Here is a 21,296-nt window from a genome sequence, read left to right on the forward strand (position 1 = left end):
AAATCTGAAAAGTGTGGCATGCATTTGAATTCAGCCACTCTGAATGCCTACTGTGTTGCTACTACAACTGCAGGTTTGTTGTAGCATGTCTCTACCAGCTTTACACACCTGGACACAACACATTTTTGTTCATCCTTCTCAGCTCAGCCAGTTTGGACGAAATGAACTCAAACCATTTTAAGACCCAAATTTTAGATATATAAATGCAAAACCTTTTAAGGATGCACGTAGACGTTGTCCAATAGTGATGTTACTTTAGCCAGAGTCCTTCTGTCTCCCTAGGCCTGCATTGGGTTGTCCGGGCGTTTTAGCATAGAGCTGGCCTTCCTGATTAGCTTATCTAAACCGTAACTGCTGTTTTAACGGAAAGCACCATAGAAGATGGCTGATAACACTAAAGTCAAAGAGGGTCTTTAGAAGCACTCCGTTGTTAATTAGAAATTTAGATGAGAATAAAAGTAAATTAGGTATAAGGGAATTGTTTCAGAGATTTTAGTTTTTGTGTTTGTAGTTTATTAAGAAGAGAAGATTTTAGTAGTAAAAGCATCTGATCCATACTCCAATTTGGAAGGTGGTGGTTATGTGCCTAAAAGTTGTTTGCCAACCGCCATAAAAAAGGGAAGAAGAAGTAGAAACGCCCTCTGCAGTCTAAATGACCTCTGCAGGTAGAGACCACTTCAGTGTTTGCAAGTCCTGTCCAGGTGTTCCAGGTCACCTGTAGATTTAGCTGCTGAGCTTAAGCAATGAAAGACACAGGTGCGCTTGAGTCTTTGTGAGGTGCGTGCCAGTTGGGTGGAGATGGTGAATGAATCCAAAACTGTTGGATTTGCTGATTTAACTTGCATAAAAAAGGGACAGCTTTTCATAATGAATTTAAGACATTTTAAAGATGTGTGGACCTTGTGTTATCTTGACTTGCATGCCACACTTTTCAGAATTATATGTACAAGTGCTTCTGCAGGCAACAGATGTGATTTTCAATCATTCTTTTGGGATTTTCTGGAGCTTCTTCAGGATTGTGAAGAATTATTTTTATGACTTGTTTAACAAAACAATCGTTACAACCACTAAACATCATTGTAAGTCTTTTTAACTGAAACAACAAAGGGCGACACATTTGCACACACACGCAGGATTGTATTTTTCAATTTAATTTCTTTTAATATAATCTTATTTACATTGTATTTTTTTCATAAATGTTTAGTACATTGTAAGTTACAATACTTTTGCATCCATTACACAGTGAAATTAGACCATAGAAAACGCAGATTGAAATAATACTGCTTAACAGTCTTCAATCTACAACGGGACGTTCCCCTCTTTCCCTCCTGTCCGCATGTTTCTTCTCGCTCAATAAAATTTGATTTCACTCTCTACTGTGGAGCTTAAATGGTTCAAAAGGGATTCATTCATTGTGGTCTTAAAGATGATGATTAGTTTTCCAAACGTTCGGGCTACAGAGAGAGAGAAAAAAATCATGTTTAGGAGGAATAAAAACATGGCAATATAAGCGATAAGACATGTATAAAAAAGGCTTACGGGGCACAAATGTTAGAAATGAAGTGGCTTCTTCTTTGCATCTTGAGGCTCGTTTTGATTAAGAATAACTAACTCCACCCCCCCCCCCCACCCCACCAAAACTAAAAAAATAAGATAAAAATCCAGGATGTACCCTTGGATTAGTTTTACTTCTCAAATTACGGTTGGGAGTGGCGGGGGGGAAATGTAACTTCAGCAAATGTAACCCGGTGTTTTCAAAACACCAACATCTTTCATACACAGACGAGATTATTTACCCCCCCGCCCCACAGTAACATGGATGTTTGAAAGTAACAAAACTCAGGAAAAAAAAAAATCCACTTTGTGGATGACTTGAATTGCATGAGAATTGACCCTTCAGCTCCGGTAGGTTGAGCTGCGATTAAGAAATTAGTGAGGGCTCATTGCAGAGCATATAGCAGCTTGGTCAGTAATCATTTAGTAATAAATAATAAAAACATCAGAGAGGATCAGAGTGGTCGCAGGTACAAACGTAAGAGGAAAAAAAAGGTTAAACGGAGGCTCATTGTATCATCTTTACAGCATAACAGAGTGCCATGCTCCACACGCACGCACGCACGCACACACACACACACACACACACACACACGCACACACACACACACACACGCATACAAAAAAAGAACACAAAAAAAAGAATCCCACTCTCTCACATGCAGACTGAGACACAAAGACACGCAACAGTGGTTAAACATGAAGCATGAATACTAGTCGATCAATCAGCTTGTTACGGAGGAAAAAAACAAAACAAAAACAAAAAAACAAAACATCGCTCCCCACCGCCTTGCTCAACACACACCTGAATTCAAAGTTCGCAGGCTCGTACGCGATTGGCTGATTGTGCCCGAAGACTTGAGCGCGAGTCGAATTTGCCGTGGTTACACATTCGTAAGAGTGACATCATAGCTTGTTAAAACTGATGGATAAAAATGCTTCTTGAAAATATTTGAAAAATTTTTTAAAATACTTTTTTTTTTCTCCCCCCACCCCCCTTTACCCCCTTCCTCCTCCTCTTCTTCTTCTTCCTCCTGCTGCTGCTGTGCTTCCTCATTTAACCGCAGGCAGTCCGGCGGTGGCAGAGGTGGCAAGAGACGGTGTGTTCTCGTAATGCTTGGCTGTTCGGCGTACTCAGAGTACACCTGGAGTTCGGTTCGTGTGTGTGTGCATACATGTCGAATGTCAGATAGTTGGGTGTGCAAGTGCAAGCGAGTGTGACCGGCGTCGTCCTCCTTGTCCTTGTGGCAGAGCCGTCACTCCACGGCGAAGCCGCACGTCTCCTCCACGGCCGTCAGCAGCTTCTCATAAAGTTTCTCGTAGGACTCGTAGGGAGGGATGTCTATCCTGTTAAAACTGGAGACGCACACAAAAGAGGATTCGTCAGGAAGTTTATTCATTCTTTCATAAATTAATGAACGAATAAAACCTGAGGCGTCGTACCACGTGTGAGCTTTCGGTAGGTTCTCTGTGTTGGCGTCTATCAAGTGGATGGTGAAGAGCCTCGGTCCTGCAGAACCTGTAGAGCCTTACACACATACATTCTAGTTATCACTGCTCTACAATGGGAGACGGCGGGCTGGTCGTTTTAAACCAGACACCAGTAAAAACGCAGGGAGTTTAACGGGAGTTCATGTGAGAGACCAACACCGGGTGGGACTTCACTGGAAAGTGGACTGAAAACTTGACACGTTTATGTATTTATATGTTCAACATGTTCAAAATCTGAAAATGATGCTGTGTATTTCCAGAGCATGATGATGCCACCACCGTGTTTCACAGCGTGGGTTACACGTTTCCAGGTGAAGGTCTTCGATCAGTCTCATCTATATTTTAAGCACATAGATTCAGTGAATAATCCTCAACTTTTTGTGTGTCTGTGGTGAGATTTTATCCTTCTATCCTTGCACTACTAATGCTTACTATTAACCTTTATGCTTCTTATACAATTTATTCAGTTTTTGCTGTAATCATCTCCATATGTCAGTATTATCTTGCCCACATGATCACCGCACACAATTTGTTCACCGACATTCTCCAGCAAACCTCTGACTCCTCCGGCAGAACAGCTGGATTGATGCTGAGATTAAATTTAACCGAGGTGGAAATTCTGGATTTTATTTAGAATCATTTCAGATTATTTTTTTTAGCTGAAAAATCTGCAAAAAACATTTTTAACAAAAATATTTCAACATAAATAAAAAGTGGGCTGCAGCTAACAATTATTTTAGTAATCAAGTAATCTGACAATTGATCAAATAACTAAACATCAACACAGTATTGGACTAATCTGTTGAGTATCTTTTACTATTAACTAGTTAATAACTGGGTAGCAAAATGTGCTTATAAGGAGAAAGTGAACCAGCTGAAGCTAAAACTGACACTTGAGTTTTGGGTAGAATATATTTACAGACAAAAACATCTTTGTCTTTATTTTTGACATCTAAATTACAAAATGTTGATTTTTTTTGGAACAGTTTTGCAGTGCTGTTGTTTCATCAAATGGCATATTCTAGAATCTGTAGACTCCACTTTAAACAATTAATCGTTTGCTAAATTAGTTGATGATTATTTCAAATAATTGATTAATCACGATTAAATCGTTTTAGCCCCCCATTTTATTCAGCACATAATCAATTAGCAATATGCCGGTTGGAAGGAATTGATAAGAACCTCCCGTTTGACTCACAGGCTATGATTAGTAGTTGATGATTTCAATAACCGATTAATCACGATTAATTGTTTCAGCCCTGACATGAATCAAAGCAAACTTATTGGGAGTAAACGAACAAATGTCAATATGAAACAACTGCAGCTAAAAAGCTGTGTGTTGATTTTGTGTGGCGGCTCTGCGCCGGTGCCTGACCCACCCTGCAGCGCTTTGAACCCCTGCAGGGGAACCCGAGTGGAGCCTGTGACAAACTGCAGGAGGCGCCCTCTCCTCTCCTCGCTGAAGGCCTCCACGGCCTGCCAGAACCACCGCACCACGTTGCTCTCCCCGGTGCAGTGCTTCAGCCGGGTGTTGGCCTTCCAGTCCGTCAGGTCTATCTTCCCCAGTCCGCCGATTATTAACTGGATGGGACAGAGAGAGCGGGATGTTACGCGAGGACGGTGATCGAAAAACAAGAACGAGACGTGAAGAATCGCGGTCGGTTCAGCCGGTTTCCCCTCAAATGAAGGTTGGTCGTTCAGAGGCGCGCACCTCTAGCTCTTTGTGGTCGAACGGTTTGAGGAGGTGCTGCGGGATCAGCTCGCTGAATCCTTTCTGGAGAGCCAGGAACTGGGCTTCAATCCCACGCATGAACCTCCAGTTCACATAAAGTCTGCAACACACAGCCAACATGAGCAAAGTGAGCATCCCACACCACACCGGGAAGCATTCCTTAACACCTGGTTTTGTTATCTGTTCCCACCTAACGTATTCCTTCTTGTTCTCCTCGGTGACGGGAATATTTCTGCCGTTAGGTTTGAGTTCGTGTTGTGAGAACTTCCCAAAGGCGTTGTGCTCCACACAGAACGTGTGATCCAGGACTGAAGTGATGTCGTTCTCCCTGCACACACACACACACACACACACACACACACACACACACACACACACACACACAATAAAGTGAACACCGGGCTGTAAAATATGAAATAAAAACAGGGAAGTGACTCAAAGTCACAGTGGGTCATTTGGGCCGATCTAATTCAAAGTTCTCACAATATCCAGACGAGGCTCTTGTGCAACTCCGGGTCCGTGGTCTCCAGGTCGTTGAGCTGGATGGGTTTGCCTAGCAGCTGCTTGTAGAAGGGCAGCGTGAAGCTGCCGTTGATGTAGTGACTGTGGAAGACCGCCAGGCCCATCACGCGGCCCACAAAGTGAAAATAGGACAAGTGGTCCTAAGAAGAGGAAGAGGAAGAGGAAGAGGGAGAGAGAGAGAGAGAAGGGCGTGTGAACCAAAGTTTGGGATCCCCCATTAACTCGACGTAAAGCGCGTTATTAGTGAACTCACAGGGTTGATGGAGGAGTCGGGGTTGATCTGTAGTGTGTAGATGTTGTCAGTGGAGTACTGGAAGAGGCCGTAGTAGGGGTTCAACATCTCATGACACAGCAGATACAGCCACTCCCTGGAGACAAGGTTACTCAGCGTTAGACGAGTGAACTTAAACACACAATAAACCAGATATTACTGCTTATTCTTCATCCATGTGCTTGTCAATTTCTTACTGATGCTCTGAAATTTTCCCACTGAGGGACAAATAAAATGAATTTTCTATTCTATTCAAGCTACAGTGGGGGGCGAACGTTGCAACTAACGATTATTTTAGTAATCGTTAGATTATTCTGATGATTAAGCTGATTAAAAAATATGGCCACTTAACCACTCAAAGCCTTTTTTTTAAAACACAATATTAGAGATACATTAAAAGACGCAAATAATTCATTTACATTTTCGAATAAAAAAATAAAAATGTATTGCTTAAAATGAAATAACATTCCTTTAGTGTGTGTTATGTTGATCATTTGTAGCAAAGCATGAATCTGCAGCTAGAGAAATATTATCTACTGATCTGTTGATTTATTTTGATAAAAATTGAGAGCATTTATAGAAGTTTTTTGTTTTAAGATTTTGAATCAAATAAAGCAAAAACTGTCACTTGTGGAGTTCTGGGTAAAACATTTTTACGAAGTTTTTATCTTAAATACAAACTGTTTATGTTTTTGTACAGCAAGTAGTTTGTAAAATTTGTTAACAATTAATAGACTAATATTCATAGTTGGCAATTATTTCAATAATTGATTAATCATAATTAATTTGATAAATCGTTTCAGCCCTAAAACACATTTAATTAGTGATACACTAAGTTAATTAAGCACTTCTGCTTAATTAAACATATGCTGCACATTCTAATAAAACTTGGCGCAGACAAGAAATAGAGCAACAATAAACAACAACAGCTCAGAGCCTCCACCCTCACCTGGCCACTCCTCCGTAGTCGAGGCCCTCCTCGCCTCTGAACTTCACCATCAGCCGCTTTTTCAGGTCCTTCGGCCTCATCTTCATTATCTGTCGATACGACTCCTGGGAACGCACACAGGATACAGATCAACCCTGAATAAGTCGTACAGTTCGACTGAAACGGTTCGAGGCAACAAGCCCGGGTTGTGAACGCATCGCAGTCCTAATCAGCCGAGTTAAGCACGACAAATACGACGTTTAGTGCTGAAGCCTGGTGTTTTAATGTATTCTAGCACTAAATGTTTTTTTTGTTTGTTTTTACTAAACTCAGGAGTTTTAAACATGGCACACTCAATGTTTTGATTGGCTTGTTGTTTGTCAGTTTTGCCTCTTTCTCCTGACAAACGCCTGCCGACCATAACGCTGCGTCTTCGGCGCAGACATACTTTCTCTCAGCGGAAACAAAACGACCTGGTACTTTCCACCAAACCGAATCCAGTCCGGTGGAAAATTTCCCTCGAAAAGGGCTAAATAAAAACCCACGTCACAGATTTTTATTTGAGAAAATTGTTTAACACCCCTGTGTCATTGTTTTACTTCACAACTACTTTGTGTTTGTCTTTATCACATGAAACTGCAAAAAAGTATATTAAAAGTTTCTGCCACAAAAAAAGTGAGAAAGGTTCTGGAACCAGTGTTGCTTCAGCAGCAGCAGCTGCTGCTGTTGTTTGCCAGTGATGCAACACAAACAATGTTTTGCACAGAGTCTATCCACCAATCAGAGGCATGTTTACAATCCGAACCGCTCAGCTTGGTAGAATAATAAGCAGCTGAGTGGATCAGGGTTGAAAATGTTTCTCCACTGAGGCGTTTTGGGGGAAAAAATAAGTAATTCAAAGAAAACAAAGAGCACATATATATATATATATATATATATATATATATATATATACACATATATATATATATATATATATATATATATATATATATATATATATATATATATATATAAATAAAAGTGCAAAACAATATATATATGTTGTTTTGCACTTTTACATGCATTTAACAAGCTGTTTTTCATATATATTTATTGTTTTTTGTTGGAATCCGAAACAAAAACGATGCAGTCCAGCAGTATGTTACCCTTTATCGTCCCTCCTTACCTCAAAGATCTCCTCTCGGGACACCTCGATGCGACAGTGTCCCGCTTGAGGCTGCTGCAGCGACAGCTCGTGGCGCAGCAGCTTCAGCTTGTGCACCAGGTCTCGCTCGTAGCGCACCGCCACGTCTCCGTCTCCTCCGCCGCCGCCGATCCCTCCGCCTCCCCCCTCGTCCACACCGACGTCCATCGGCGGGGCCTGGGACGTCTCCTTCACTTGGGATTGGTGGCTGGAGGGTGAGTGGAAGAAGAAGCGAGAGGTGGGTGAGACGGGCGTCGGGCCAGGAGAGCAGACGGGATTAGACGCCGCGCGCCGAGCTAAATCTCCCATAAGCCAGCGTTTCTGTAAATCACACCTCCCTGTGGTGTTAGCGGAGCCGATGACCGTTAGCAGGTCACGTCCGGGTCCAGACTGGGTGTAGCTTTACGTCGGCGTCAGATCAGGCTAAGAACAAGTCAGACTAAAATCCACCTATTAAGGACGTGCTGCGGGAGTCTGCCGCCCTGAAGCGGGCCAAGTCTGCAGTCTGGAGCGTTTCCGGGTCGGACACACACCTGATGATGTTGTGCAGACGGGGGTCGGTGAACTGCGTGGTCCGGTTGTTGTGGTCCACAAAGTAGATGCGGCCGGACACGGTGCTTCGGACCTCCCAACCCACCGGCAGCGGGCCGAGCTCCTCGCAGCTCACGCTGGCCAGATCCCTACTCCAGAATCAGAGAACGAGACGGAACGTTTTCTCAGACGTTTTCTGACTCAAACTTCTAGATTTTACAGTCGGGTTTTACTACATTCAACACAAAATATTCCCCAAGTCAGAATTTTTATGTTTATAATCCTTTTTTTTTTTTTTTTGGCTCAAGTTCATTTCAAAAATGAAAAATTTTTCAAATCAGGACTGGAACGCGTCACACAGATTCTTCAAATGCAGTTCAGCATCTCTGCCACTCTGTTGTAAATATGCACGACATGCCAGACATGTTTGGTATTTAAGCCACAGCAGGTTTCAGAACAACAAGTCCAGGTTAAAGTTGAATCTCAAAGGATCTTTGTTGAAATGTCAGCGTTCACTTACGGGTTCTTAAGTCTGTAAATCAAAAACTAAAACGTCGTCACAGCTGTGATGAAACATTTAAGCATAAATCAATCTGAAAAACTATTTATTTTTCAGAAACTAAGATGTTTGAATTTTTTTTGACCAAAAAAATCTGGAAAAGAAAAATCAATAATTTCCTGCTCAGTTTTTATTTTTTCTATACTTATTCAGACTTTTCAGCATTATTGTTCTTTTTTCTGACTGTTTATCAATTTTAATGCTTCAACAATTCATTCCTACAAACAGAACGCCATTTTTTTTCTTTTTTTTTTTACAAAGAAACATAATTACTTCAGTGTAAAGTCTAATTTTCAGTGTCATTTCTTAAAGATTTTCCCTCTGTTCAAGCTGTTCGACTATAACCAGTGAGTAATCCTACCGTGGTATCCGAGGGTCGTGCCAGGTGCTGACCCCTGTCTGCGTGTGGAGGAAGTACACCTGGCCTTGCACAGTTGTTCGTTGCTCTGTTACAATAAGGAAACAATGTTATTCGTGGCTGTTTTAAAATTAGCCTGAGCTGATAAACGCGTTTGAGGACGAACCGTATCCCTCCGGCAGATCGGGCGGCTGATGCCCGTGAGGTCGGTTCTGAGGGGTGTGGCCGTGACCCCTGGAGTCCGGCCCTCTGATTCGCAGAGTCTGCAGGCGGCTCTCCTGACCCGGGGAGTCCAGCCGGCAGTTCCCGCCGCCCGCCGCGCCGGTGGGGTCGGAGTAGGGCAGCGGCTCTTCGCTGAAGCAGCCCTCGAAAACGGGTCTGAGGGGTCACACGCAAAGCCCAGAAGTCTAAATGTTATATTTAACTGTCATAAAATTAAAGTTAGAGCGTTATAAAGGTCTGCAGATGCTCACCCATCGTTTTCCAACAGTCCTCTGCAGTCCACTACAGGACCACCGCTGCCAATGCGGTCCCGCGTCTGTAAGCTCACTGCAAACAGGAAACATGTCGACATTGGACAGAATCAGTAAGTCAGGATCTAATTATTCAGTGCTGTACAAGATAAAGACAAAAACTAAACAGATAAAACTGTTAAAATGTGTGAAGAAAAAAAATAAAAATACATTCACAGATGTTTGAATCTGTCAATGTGGATGGTAGAGGAGGAAACATCGTTTTCCATCTTAAACGCCAATAAATACACGGGAATAAAAATATAAAACTGGGTTTAAAGAAAAAGAAGAATTAGACTGAAATAAAATGCATTTACAAATATTTCTAAAAATGATTTAAAAAATACATTGAAAACAAACAATTTATTAATGTAAATACAAATAAAGTTGGAAAATTCTAATCCGACTAAACATCTTTAAAAAAATATTTTAAAAATTATATAAAAACGCCTAAAATAAAAAAAAAAAGTCAATCAGAAAGATAATCTAACATGTGAACAGGATCTTAGGAATCAGCACAATTAAAAACTAATTTCTTGATTTTATTCTTAAACACTGCTTTGGGTCTTCTGGGACCGAATTCCAGTTTGGAGGACAGTATCAGCAAAATGGCGGCTTCTCTATGCGTTCTACAATAAATTATGATAAATTAATTGATTCAATTTAAAAAGTGAAAATGGTATTATATGGGTCCGTATTGGTCGATGTAAAACGTATTGATCGTTGTAACTTAATGACTTCTAAATGTGTTATTTTGCGGCCTATAAAGGGACGGGATAACTGCTGACTTCACAGATGTGGAGCAGAAGGTCACTGCTAAAGAAACCGACTGCTGGCAGTCGAGCACATGGACGTATTTTTTTCTACAATCTGCCATTTCTCAATAATAAACTTTTAATGGCATTCTAATCTTTTGGGATGCAGATTACTTAAGTCCTTCTACAGGGATGATGTTTCCAGACTGAAACGGGCACGATGTCTGCGCTCTTTCTGGGTTTTCTTAACATTTTTGCAGCTGAACATTTGCAGGGAGATAAAAAAAAGAGAGAAAAAAATGGCAAGTGGAAACAGAGATAGCTTATCAGTGTGTCCATCCTCACCTACGATCTGCCCCCTCACTGCGTCACTATCAGAGGGATTCAGCTTGCATAGATCAAGTCGCTGGTCTGGAGGGAGGAAAGTCATAGTGAATGCACCAGACGCAAATAGAGTTAAACATAAAAGCATTTAGAGAAGAAAAAATATATATTTAAATTACATCCTGTGTCTTTTAGCCTGCTGATGGCGTTGGAAAGCAGTCGTATGCAGCCCAGAAACCCCGCCCCCTGCCGCTTGTGGATCTTCTTGTGGTTCCATATGCTGATGGTGATGGAGTCGGTCTTCCCGATGTAGCTGCAAAAAGCGAGGGAACTAGTCAAGATTTCTTTCACGCGACCGCTGCCTGAGTGTGAAACCTGGGCGTGTGGGAGGTGAGGGGTCACCGGGAGGCTTACAGGTCATAGTGCTGATTCCACTTGGGGTCCAGTGTGCTCTTGACTGTGTCTGTGGAGTGGCATTGACCCGATCCGTCTACCACCACCTTAGCGAACGGATCCGGTAGGCCTGCACGCACACAAAGACGTCACCGAAACGCTGCACCACTGTGTACCAATTGTTGTTACAGTCGACAAACGAAAAATGCCACAGCAGTACTTACGAAAGAAGTCTTTCTTTGCAAGGTTCTTGGCACATAATACTGCATGGGGAAAAAAAAAAGAAAAGGCATAAGCATGAGGCTAATCTTAGTGTGTAGGCAGCTCTAATAAATTCTGATGCATAACAAACACTGTGAGGAGGAAGAATGTAGTTTAGGATAAAATATGAATGCCAGAGAATACTGATGAGCTGCAGAGCTGGGTGAGCGGGATAAAACGCGCCACTGTTGAGACCAGGCTGCCCACTCTGTCTCCAAGTTTTCTCGTGTCAACATGAATTCTCCTGCCTATGCAGCGCGTGGATGACGCGGTCACTTCAATTTAGCTCAGGTGTGCTATAAACCGCTGGCGAGCCGCAGCTAATTTTAGCCGACCTGCGCTAACCTGTTGGAAAACAGAGACGATCTTCTGCTCTCAATACCCCACAAACACGCAGTAGCTTATAATCACAAAATGACGTGTTTACACGCCGACTTACGATGTAATTAATACTTTCTGTTGTGTTGGTAACACTTTAGCCATGCTCACATAGCCAGAGGATGCATGTAAACATATATTAATGAGCTAAAAAAAAAACAACAATACCCAAAGCAACTGTTGAGCTCCACTAACGAAAGACATAAAGACGTTTTTAAACTGTGACTAGAGTAATTCATATAGTAACAGGGAAGTTTAAAAAAGTTACAAGAGAAAGTGTTAGACTGTTATTAAAAGCAAAACTGCAAAAAAAAAAGGTTAAAACTGAAAATAAATAGAGTGGGTATTCATTTTATAGTTTACCACAATTAAAATAAAAAATAAAAAATTGTTGCAGGCAACAGTACTCTGCTATATTTTCAGGTAGCTGAACAATCAATGGCTACTCACTTAGAATGACACATTTTGTTGTTTGGGAATTACGGCTGGGCGATAAATCGATTTTACCAAATTTTCTGTTTTTGGGGGCTAACTTTTAGGAACATTTTTCATTCTTTTCTTCACCAATGTATTCCTTGGGTCTCCATAGTTCAGAGTGATGTCAACCCAACCAGGAGCTGCCATCTTGTTTCACTAAGTGTGTTTTACACTTTCTATTTACATCAACTCCGAATTCAAGTCAACGTAAAGAAAGAATGATTTAAAAAAACAAACATATATTCTGTCTAGGGATGTGCCGATCAGGTTTTTTCCTGCCGATACCGATACCGATCACCCATGAGGGCCGATACACCGATACCGATCACCGATACCGATCACATAATAATTATTATTATTATTTTATTTTTTTTAATCATAAACACTACCGGTTACATTATGTGGAAAAAGGAACCATGAATTCACCTTAATTTAGACAAAAACTTGTTTTTAATAACTTTTTTCAAGAAGAAAACTAAACAAAACAGGCTAAATAATGCAAAGAGCCAAAATAAAACCTCTCAACATTGCCAAAAATATTCAAGTATAAAACTTAACATTCAAAGGCAAAAACAGGTTCCATTACAATAAACAATCCAGAGTTACTGAATGAAAACTTCCTGATAGCATGGCGGCTAGCTGATTACTGCTAGCTCTGATTGGCTGTTTCTGACTGAGCGGAGTAATTATGCAGGACAGGGAGGAGATTGATTATTTTTTTAGAGATTATCTGTCTCATGTTAGGACAGCGAAAGTTTTAAAACGTATGTAAAATTTATTTTTTTAAGTTATATGCTGCAGCTTTAAGCAGGTTCGGTGTGAGAGTCACTACCAGGTGGAGCAGAAGCGAAGCTCCGTCTGTGAAATATTACTACCTGTAGCGTAGCAGCGGTTCAACAGCGAGAGCAGAACCAGAGTCTTACATCGCAGCTCGAAGACTTCAATAATTTTGTGGGTTATTTGTTTAGCTTTCTGACCGTCATGCTAATCCGGGTGAGTGTTTGTAGCTGTGCGCTGCTTTACCTGCTATCTGATCCTCCGTATGTCTTTTTTACTGCAGTGAGCCTCGATGTAGCCAAACTCCGTCAAGTATCTCATTGTTTTTATGTCGTATTAGCTTCGTTGTGTTGATGCATTTTGACGTGCTTCAATTTTCCGCCGCAACACGCAAACTTCCCCATTCACTCAGTGCGTCATAGTTCCACATCGCTTTGGATTTGTTGCTGCGCGTTTGCGCAGAGTGAAGGAAAGAGGAGACCAGCTGCACAGGCAGGTTGGAAATGAGAAGTAGGTGATCGGTATCGGTAAAAGAGACAATGATCGCCGATCACCGATCATGCACTTTTTCACGAAAATCGGCCCGATTATGATCGGTGACCGATCGATCGGCACACCTCTAATTCTGTCATTTCTAATCTTTTTTTTAAATAGTGAGGGAATTTTAAAAAATGAAAATCAGAAATTGAATTAGCTTATGAACCACAAAAAAGTTTAACATCTAAAAGCAAATTATTTCATGGTTAGGAACAATAAATCAATAACACATATCGTGATAGACATGATCAATAGCAATAGATAATACACGACAGAATGTTCAATCATTTTACTGAACTGTGATCCAGAACCGCAAAGCATTCTGGGGGATGTAGGCATAAGAAATGCTTTCGAGGCTCAACCTCTCACAGCGAGTTAAGCTAAGTTGGTGGCATCTTAACTCACTCGCTCTTTGGTTACCTAGCAACAACCTGCTGAGTAAGTTGCGCAGCAGCAGTTTCATGTTTCTAAGCCCTGCCTCATAACTGCAGCAAAGATAAGTGAATGAAGCCTGTTAGCGATTAATATGACTGATATGAAAACATCTTTTCATGTCGACTTAAAACCTGTCAGCCCCCTACTCCCTCAGGCGGTGAGTAAGACAGTCGGTGGTTTAGGATGTGGCAACTGGTGGCAAACATGTGTCAGGCTCAGCCGGGTCCTACTTCCTGTGATCAAGCCATGGAGAATGCTGACAGGATATCCTTCCCTCTTTCCCCACGCCGACCTCTTTCAGGGCTCCTCTGCCTGACTCACGCATTCCACACCGAGATCTCATCTTTTCATCAGACACCGAGAGAGACGGAGAGGAAAAGAACAGGGAGTCTGATCCCTGACTTCTCTTTCATCCAGACGGTCCAGGAAAACCATTCTCTCCACTCCGTCTGGACTTCCGCTCCCTCACCACAAACAGAGGACGGCTCTGATTTCACGGATTAACACCCGGCTTTATTTTTTCTCCCCCCTCCCTTCTCTCTTACGCTACTTGACCACCTCCTTAGTGGCACTGAATGTGTGACGGATCCCCTTCGCAGTGTCTCGGGAAATTTCCCATGCTGCCAAGGTAACCGATGGCCGAGACAGAGACAGCTCAGCTGGTGCCCGATTTCCCTCAATGCCAGTTTAGTTCTTGGCGTTATTGGCTTTAAAGTTAAGAGGGAAAAAAAAAAAAAACAAGCAAAAAGGTTCCACTCTGATTGAAGTCAAACTAAATTGAAGGACTGCTTTGGGGTGCGAGTGTTTCCTCAAAATCAAAAATAAAATAAAAATCAATGCTGAAATTAAGTGCAACAGTCAAACTCTCCATTTTGAGAATAATTGTGTACGTTTTCCCCCTTCTTCTTTTTTATGATCACACACTCTGTTCACCCTTTAAGACAGGGGCGTCCAAAGTGTGGGGCGCAGGTCTATTGTGGCCCTTGAACTGATGATGAGTGGCCCATTGCTACAATTTAAGAATGGTAAAGATTTGGGCCACCAGCACAAGCTGAGATTGTTTCAAAATGCAGGGTTTAAACAAGTGTTTTATAAGCCTGGCGGGCCACCAGGCTTTACTTGTGCTCCCACCATTCTAAGCGTGGCTTATTTATTTAATTTTTTTTTTTAAGTTTTCATTTTTTAAGACTTTATAGTTGGTGTACAGATATTAATCTTCCAAAAACATAATCATCAAGTGATATTTTCATATTTCCTGTCAACTTTAAACATTTTTTTAACTCAAAAACAAGGCAGGTCACTGGATGAATGACTGCTTTGCGCCCCAACCACCGGGCTCAGCAAGTTTTCTGGGGGGAAACCTTGCTAAGCTCTGGGTGATAAGGCTTAAAAATAAAATCTCTTTTTTTCTTTTTTGCCAAATTAAATTTCTGATTTTAATCTATATTTTTCCTCACTTATTTTCCTTGAAAAATACAACTGAGAGAAAGTATCTTTAAAAACTGGCCTCTATTTGAATAATTCCTTCTTTGAGTTGAACTGAATTCAAAGTCAAAATAACTACAATCTTGTCAAACAAGATGGTAGTTCTTAACATCGCGCTGGAGACCCGAGAAGTGCATTAGTGAAAGAAAATCTTAATTTCCCAGAAAGTGAATATTCAAACAACAGAAAATTTTCACTAAACTGTCAAACGAATTAATCGCCCAGCTCTAGAGACAGGCCATTAAATCGTCTGGTGACTGAAATCTGACAGTTTCCTGCTTCATCGCCCTAACTTCAGTCTGTAAGAAACTTGAAAATCCTATCTTTTTCTGATTAGTGAATGCACCGTGCCTAACAGACCGAGGTAACAGCGACTCTCATAGTTGTTTAGGTCCTCAATGAGTAACGGAGACTTAAAGTTAGCCATTTTCAGCAAGGTGTTTGAAAATCCAGCCAGAGGAATCATAAATGTGTTCTGTGAAGGGCATTCACTGCTTTTTAAGCAGAGTGAGACTCCAAGCAGACAACAGGAAGGCTGAAAGTAATCCAGACAAGTTGCTTCGTTTTATCTTTTTAAGCTCTCAGTCGCTGCCCTTCATGAACTTTGCTGGGTTTGGAAATGTATAAGCACTTTCTATTTGTTTTAAAATAGTAAACTCCAATTTATAGCCATTCCTCTTTTACACACACAACATGCTATCACATTTGTTTCGAATGTGAAAAATGAATCACTGCTACCAGCAACAAGACCAAAAATGTGAACTCTAATGTCTCCTTATGTTGTAGTTGTTAAACATAATTCAGAATTGTCTAATGTCTTTACTGTCGGGTTGAATCTTTAATAAAAAAAAAACACAGATCACACCGATTGCAAAACTTTGACTCATCTCAACCATGATGTAAAAGAAAGCTGCTTTAGAGATGTCACCTCTAATTCAGACAAATTGCTCCGTATTACTAATCCACCCACCAAACGACCAGAAAAATCATCCAGATATGATATTATAAGTTTTTATATCACAACTAATTGTGTGCTAATTCTGCAGTTATCGGTAATAACACTTCCTTGTGTTTTACATCACAGCTTTGAAAAACAAAAAGGTCTGCAATTAATTAAAATAAGATCATGGAATTTCCTAATTTGGGGAAGTTGAAGTTTTTTAGCCAAATTTCTGCAAAGAGAAACTGTTGAAGCATTGTATTTTTTTCTGAAAACGGATGTATAATTGTCCTCTCTATATCTATCTTTACAACTGGCTACAAAAGTATGACTAAACTTATACATTCTTTGTGATTTAATGTTTGTTTATCCCTTTATTTTTGGCAGAAAAAAACAACACCTATTATATTAATTTTTCAAACTTCCACCCATTTTTTTAATGTCTCATTAATTCAGTTTCTAACATTATTATGTATCCAGATTATCTAACAGAGAGCTCTAAAAGGGGCCATCATTTTAACAAATTAAAACCCAGAGGTACTATGTAATCATATTCAATAATCTGCAGCAACACTATGACATAACCTCACCTAAAGCAGCAGCAGCTCAGTTTAATAAACTGAGTGCATGATCAGCGGTGGCTTATTCACCGGTAGGAATCCTCAGTGGCATCAACGCCAAAGGGCTGACGGCGCGTCTAGGAGCTGGATCATGTGACTGCTACGTGAAATCAGGAAGTAGCGTTGGTCATTCCAGGACCCAAATACCAGCTCAAATGGCAACAGCCACAGAAAAACAGACAACCCGGCCACTTGCAGCACGAAGAATTTGTTGTCCCTCGACGGTACCCACTTATTGGTTAGTGAGTAACAGGAAAGTGCTTAGAACATGAGTTGGTTTCCTGGAAATGGTTCATTGTTTAGCTTTGACTATGCAGACCTAAGAAGCTGTTCTGTGGTTACAATTTCACAAAGGTAAATGCTATAAAACACGGGGTTTCCGCAGGTTTCACCAACGCAAATTTAAGAGCTTTTTAAGACCATTATGAATGAAATTTGCGACAATGTGTCATGACAAATTCATCTATATAAACTCAAGGCCTTAAAATGTCTTAAACTCATTAGAAAATGTAAGTTGGCCGTATATACTTTGATCACAGGACCATTTAATCTTTTCTATTCCATGTAGTTTTTCTCATGAGACTTTTCTGTCAGGCGAAAGCTTGAGTCGCGCGCAGACATTCATGTCTTCATTACGTTCTGCAACTGGAAGCAGTTGAAGCTGTTGCTAATTAGTTGCTAATAAACCACTGCCAGCTAGCTGTTTTGCATCTCTCATGGGTAAGAGTAGTTTGTCACCAGCTTTCTGGACGACGTTGGTCTTTACCTGGCTCACTTCTATCGCCAAACTCATACGACGCTACTTTCATTCAGGGAAAAAGCTTGACCCGACTATGTGAAATATGTGACTCTTTTGTACTTTTCTAAGACTTTTTAAAAATGTGTGGAGACCTTGCAAATTGCTATGCTTTTTTTTTTTTTTTTTTGCAATGTGAAAAACTGGAAATGCTCTTGAATTAGTACATTTGTTGAGTTGAAAAAAGCTAGCAGAGCTTCTGTGTCAGACATTTCTTCAGGAAGTGAACAGTTTGCTTCTATTTTGGATTGCAGTGGTGCATCGTGCGTTTTCAATGTTGATCCATCGTGTTGAGGCATTTATGGAAAGTTGAATTTTGTTTTAAGGAAACACAAGTTTTGACTAAAACATGGGGGGTAAAAAAAAAAAAAAAAAAAAAAAAAAGTGCACGTTTGCTTGCTCCGCCTGCGCTTCATTTAAACTCCTGGCTGCAGACGGCTGGAAACCAGCCAGGGCTAAATGCTGCCCGCGTTCGCGTCGTACCGACGTCTTCGCGGGAATCTTTGTGAAACCACTAATTTGAGGCTTGTTCCCGAGGGTTATTGTACGGCACCCATCAAATACAACAACTACATTCTGCCTGGCTAAATAGAAGCCCTGCATAAACACACTGAGGGCGCTCTGAAGTGTGACCCAGAGCCAGACTCCCTGTCACAGACACACAGACTTCTCTGATGTAGGCCAAACAATCGTTCAGTCTGTCAGACTAAACAGAGCTGGCCGGCAGCATAGTCGGCCCATTGGCTCAACCCGCATTCCTCGCCCAATTAGGATTCCAGTCATACCTGGGGGGGGGGCGGGACGTACTCGGAGGGGGGCAATAACCTTTGCGTCCATGTTGAAATAATGAGCGATGTGCCTTACACAAACCCACATACACACACACGCGTTCTCTGCTGTGTTTTCACTGCAAATCATCTGAGTCACAACTTTCTGATAAGATCTATTTGGATCTTCCTGAACTTCTTTGGAAGGAGTCAAGGCAAAACAATTAAAGCACCTAAAATAACCTGATCAAAACAACGCTTCGCTTCAATGGAGCGTTTGATCCAATCAGACATATCTTTTGCGTAGCTGTTCTGGGATCCGGGTATACAGATGTTAATTTTTGTTAGTTATCTCCATAGCTTATTTAAAGTACATGAGTGGAATAGATTGCTTTCAGATGCAAAAGGATAACAAAAGGAGCGCGATCATGTAATTTGTCACCACGTGTCATTTACATACAGATTTCTCATCACGTGAATTAAGATCGCGCTGCAGACTTTACACACGAGGATACTATGACTGAAAACACTGCATCGTTCTAAGCAGTAGCATTAAATGAACTTCAGAATGGCATCAGTTGTTTCCACATTAACAAAACGCAGCAGTAACCTGGTCTATCATGTGCCTGAGCAGATTAACTGAAAAGACATTTCGGAGTTTTATGAAATCCGGAATGTGGAAAGATGAGTCTTTAATTTGGGAAGGATGTTTCTGCTGCTCTACCGGCTTGAAATCCTACTTGGCAAAAAGCAAAGTCACGTAGAAAAATAAAGGTTAAAACAGGTTTTCGCTTCAACATATCATTTACACACTAGCATCTCTAACATAAAAAAAACAAACATAAAACTGTACAAAATGAAGCTGTGGTGCCTGCATGTCCCATTGTAAATTGAGCAGAAGGGAAACAGTGAGCCAGGCAGCAAAGGGAGGTCATTTCCATTTGAATAGAGGCCCCTCGATGCCTAGTGGCGTTACATTAAGCTACAGTAAAAACCATTGTTCCTGCTCTCTGTCCACGTAGGAAAGTGGGAGAAAAAAAGCAGACTCCTACGAAGAAAATCCTGACCCAGAAACTGAGAAAAAAACATATATACATGTATCCTTGGCGCGTTGAGTACGTGATGCCCGGGGAGCAAACGTGTCCAACTCGTCCGGGTCGGGATAAGTTCAATGAGTCTAACTGCAGCTGACACAGCAGCCAAACGCCAATCGATACATACTGGTATTATCTAGGCTAGCATGTCATATCTGCACGAAAAAAATCGATTTCGCAGAGGATGCGGAGAAACATTTGCTTTATATGCTTTTAATTTTGTCGCATTAGCTAAAAAAGCGGCGGGTCCTGCTGGTGGTCAACCCCCTTAAAATGGGTGTAGCTAACCAGCGATAGCGGTCAGCAGTAACTACAGTGTTACTAAAGGCTAACACCAGCGGGCTAATACTTAGAGGCGACGGTTGGCTGTAAATAAAGTTTCTGGACGGCTTTCAGTCGCCACTCTCTCTAATAACATGCAAACAGGCGAACATAAGCGTAAATCGGCCGTAAAACACAACAAAAGACAGCTTTTCGGCTGTCCTATCGGCAATTTTGGTAGCATTTTTGCTAACAGGCTAGGCTTTAACTGCTGTTCGCCTCGCAAAAACCGGATGTTTAGGTAACGAACACACCAAGAGCCCCGCAGAAACTTGTTTGGTTTGACTACATCAACATATTACAATATACTGTTGAGTACAAGGTAATTTAGCTCTGGATAAAACATGCGCTGTAAGCGTTTTCTCTTTGGCTCGTTTTTTTTTTTTTTTTTTTACCTGTCAGTCGGATTTTGATGCTGGACCCGTTTCTCCGACTCCCAGGATTCGACATCACTCCGGGAGAAAAAAAGGATAGCTCAAACTTTCCCTCGGAGTCGTCCGAAATCACAACCTTCGCCAAGAAATGGAACCGCGAAGGACTTCAGCTGCGAAACATGCGGTCTGCTTAGGTGTTCCTCACCGACAAAACTGTATTATTTCACTGCAAAGTCCTGCGCTCCTTCGAAATTCAACAACACGGGAGAACATTTTCGGGCAGGCTTAAGCACGTACGCTGCTGACGTCATGTTCTCACCGCTGCGTGCTCGCGCCGGATAGCGTGAGCGCGCCCGTATAATACGACAAAAAAGTTGACTGATGCGTTAAAAAGCCATAAATGAAAGCACTGGGTTATAAACAGACTATTATGACAATATGTTTAACAACTTTATATATATATATATATATATATATATATATATATATATATATATATATATATATATATATATATATTATATGTATGTATGTTGCATATATATGATAGAATTTTACAAATTAATTCAGCTAAATTTATTTTTCACGAGGAGCAAATAGCAACACTTCCATTTTCACTAATATTATGTTTAGTTCTTTTAAAATGAATCCATAATGATATGAGTAGTAACAAGACATCTCTTCAATTTACTAACAAGCATCTTTAGCATTACCGTTACCTCTTTTTACAAAATAAAAAATCTAAATTTAAATTTCTCCCGGAAACTATTAAGCTCCTAATCATTTGACGTGTATGTAGTGTGCTTAAAGAAATGCCCAGTTGTTCTGTATGTACTTGTGATTTATTTTGTGTCGATCTTGATACGCCTGTAATTGTCTACCATAATTCAATTTCACCAAATTGATTGATGAAATTGA

The 21,296-nt window shown here is 41.0% G+C and overlaps 1 protein-coding gene across 3 annotated transcripts; it reads right to left on the reverse strand.

The window, feature by feature from the left end:
- Window positions 1-1,135: 1,135 nt before the first annotated feature.
- On the reverse strand, window positions 1,136-20,711 carry smurf1 (SMAD specific E3 ubiquitin protein ligase 1). 3 transcript variants are annotated; one of them, XM_015003963.2, is made up of 18 exons: window positions 20,400-20,711; window positions 11,341-11,379; window positions 11,138-11,246; window positions 10,903-11,036; window positions 10,745-10,810; window positions 9,606-9,681; window positions 9,299-9,510; window positions 9,136-9,220; window positions 8,218-8,364; window positions 7,667-7,892; window positions 6,520-6,623; window positions 5,553-5,667; window positions 5,261-5,439; window positions 4,968-5,105; window positions 4,757-4,877; window positions 4,425-4,626; window positions 2,998-3,073; window positions 1,136-2,910 (listed from the first exon to the last, which is right to left on the reverse strand). In XM_015003963.2, exons 1-18 carry the CDS (start codon window positions 20,452-20,454, stop codon window positions 2,811-2,813), a joined length of 2,184 nt encoding a protein of 727 aa, XP_014859449.2. In that variant the 5' UTR covers window positions 20,455-20,711; the 3' UTR covers window positions 1,136-2,810. The 3 variants fall into 3 exon arrangements, with proteins under 3 accessions (XP_014859449.2, XP_014859447.2, XP_014859446.2); XM_015003961.2 differs by having other exon boundaries at window positions 2,998-3,082; XM_015003960.2 differs by having other exon boundaries at window positions 2,998-3,082; window positions 8,218-8,367.
- Window positions 20,712-21,296: the final 585 nt, after the last annotated feature.

This window comes from Poecilia mexicana, unplaced genomic scaffold (assembly GCF_051168715.1).
Source record: "Poecilia mexicana isolate PSO_F unplaced genomic scaffold, ASM5116871v1 scaffold_8, whole genome shotgun sequence".
NCBI classification, from domain to species: Eukaryota; Metazoa; Chordata; class Actinopteri; order Cyprinodontiformes; family Poeciliidae; genus Poecilia; species Poecilia mexicana.

Excerpts from the sequence above, each read along its gene's own strand:
- smurf1 (XM_015003960.2), bottom strand. The coding sequence starts at position 20,454 with ATGTCGAATCCTGGGAGTCGGAGAAACGGGTCCAGCATCAAAATCCGA. Across the intron at positions 11,380-20,399 it reads CATCAAAATCCGACTGACAG|TATTATGTGCCAAGAACCTT; the intron begins GTAAAAAAAAAA and ends TTCCCCATGCAG. Across the intron at positions 9,221-9,298 it reads CGATCTGCCGGAGGGATACG|AGCAACGAACAACTGTGCAA; the intron begins GTTCGTCCTCAA and ends TTATTGTAACAG.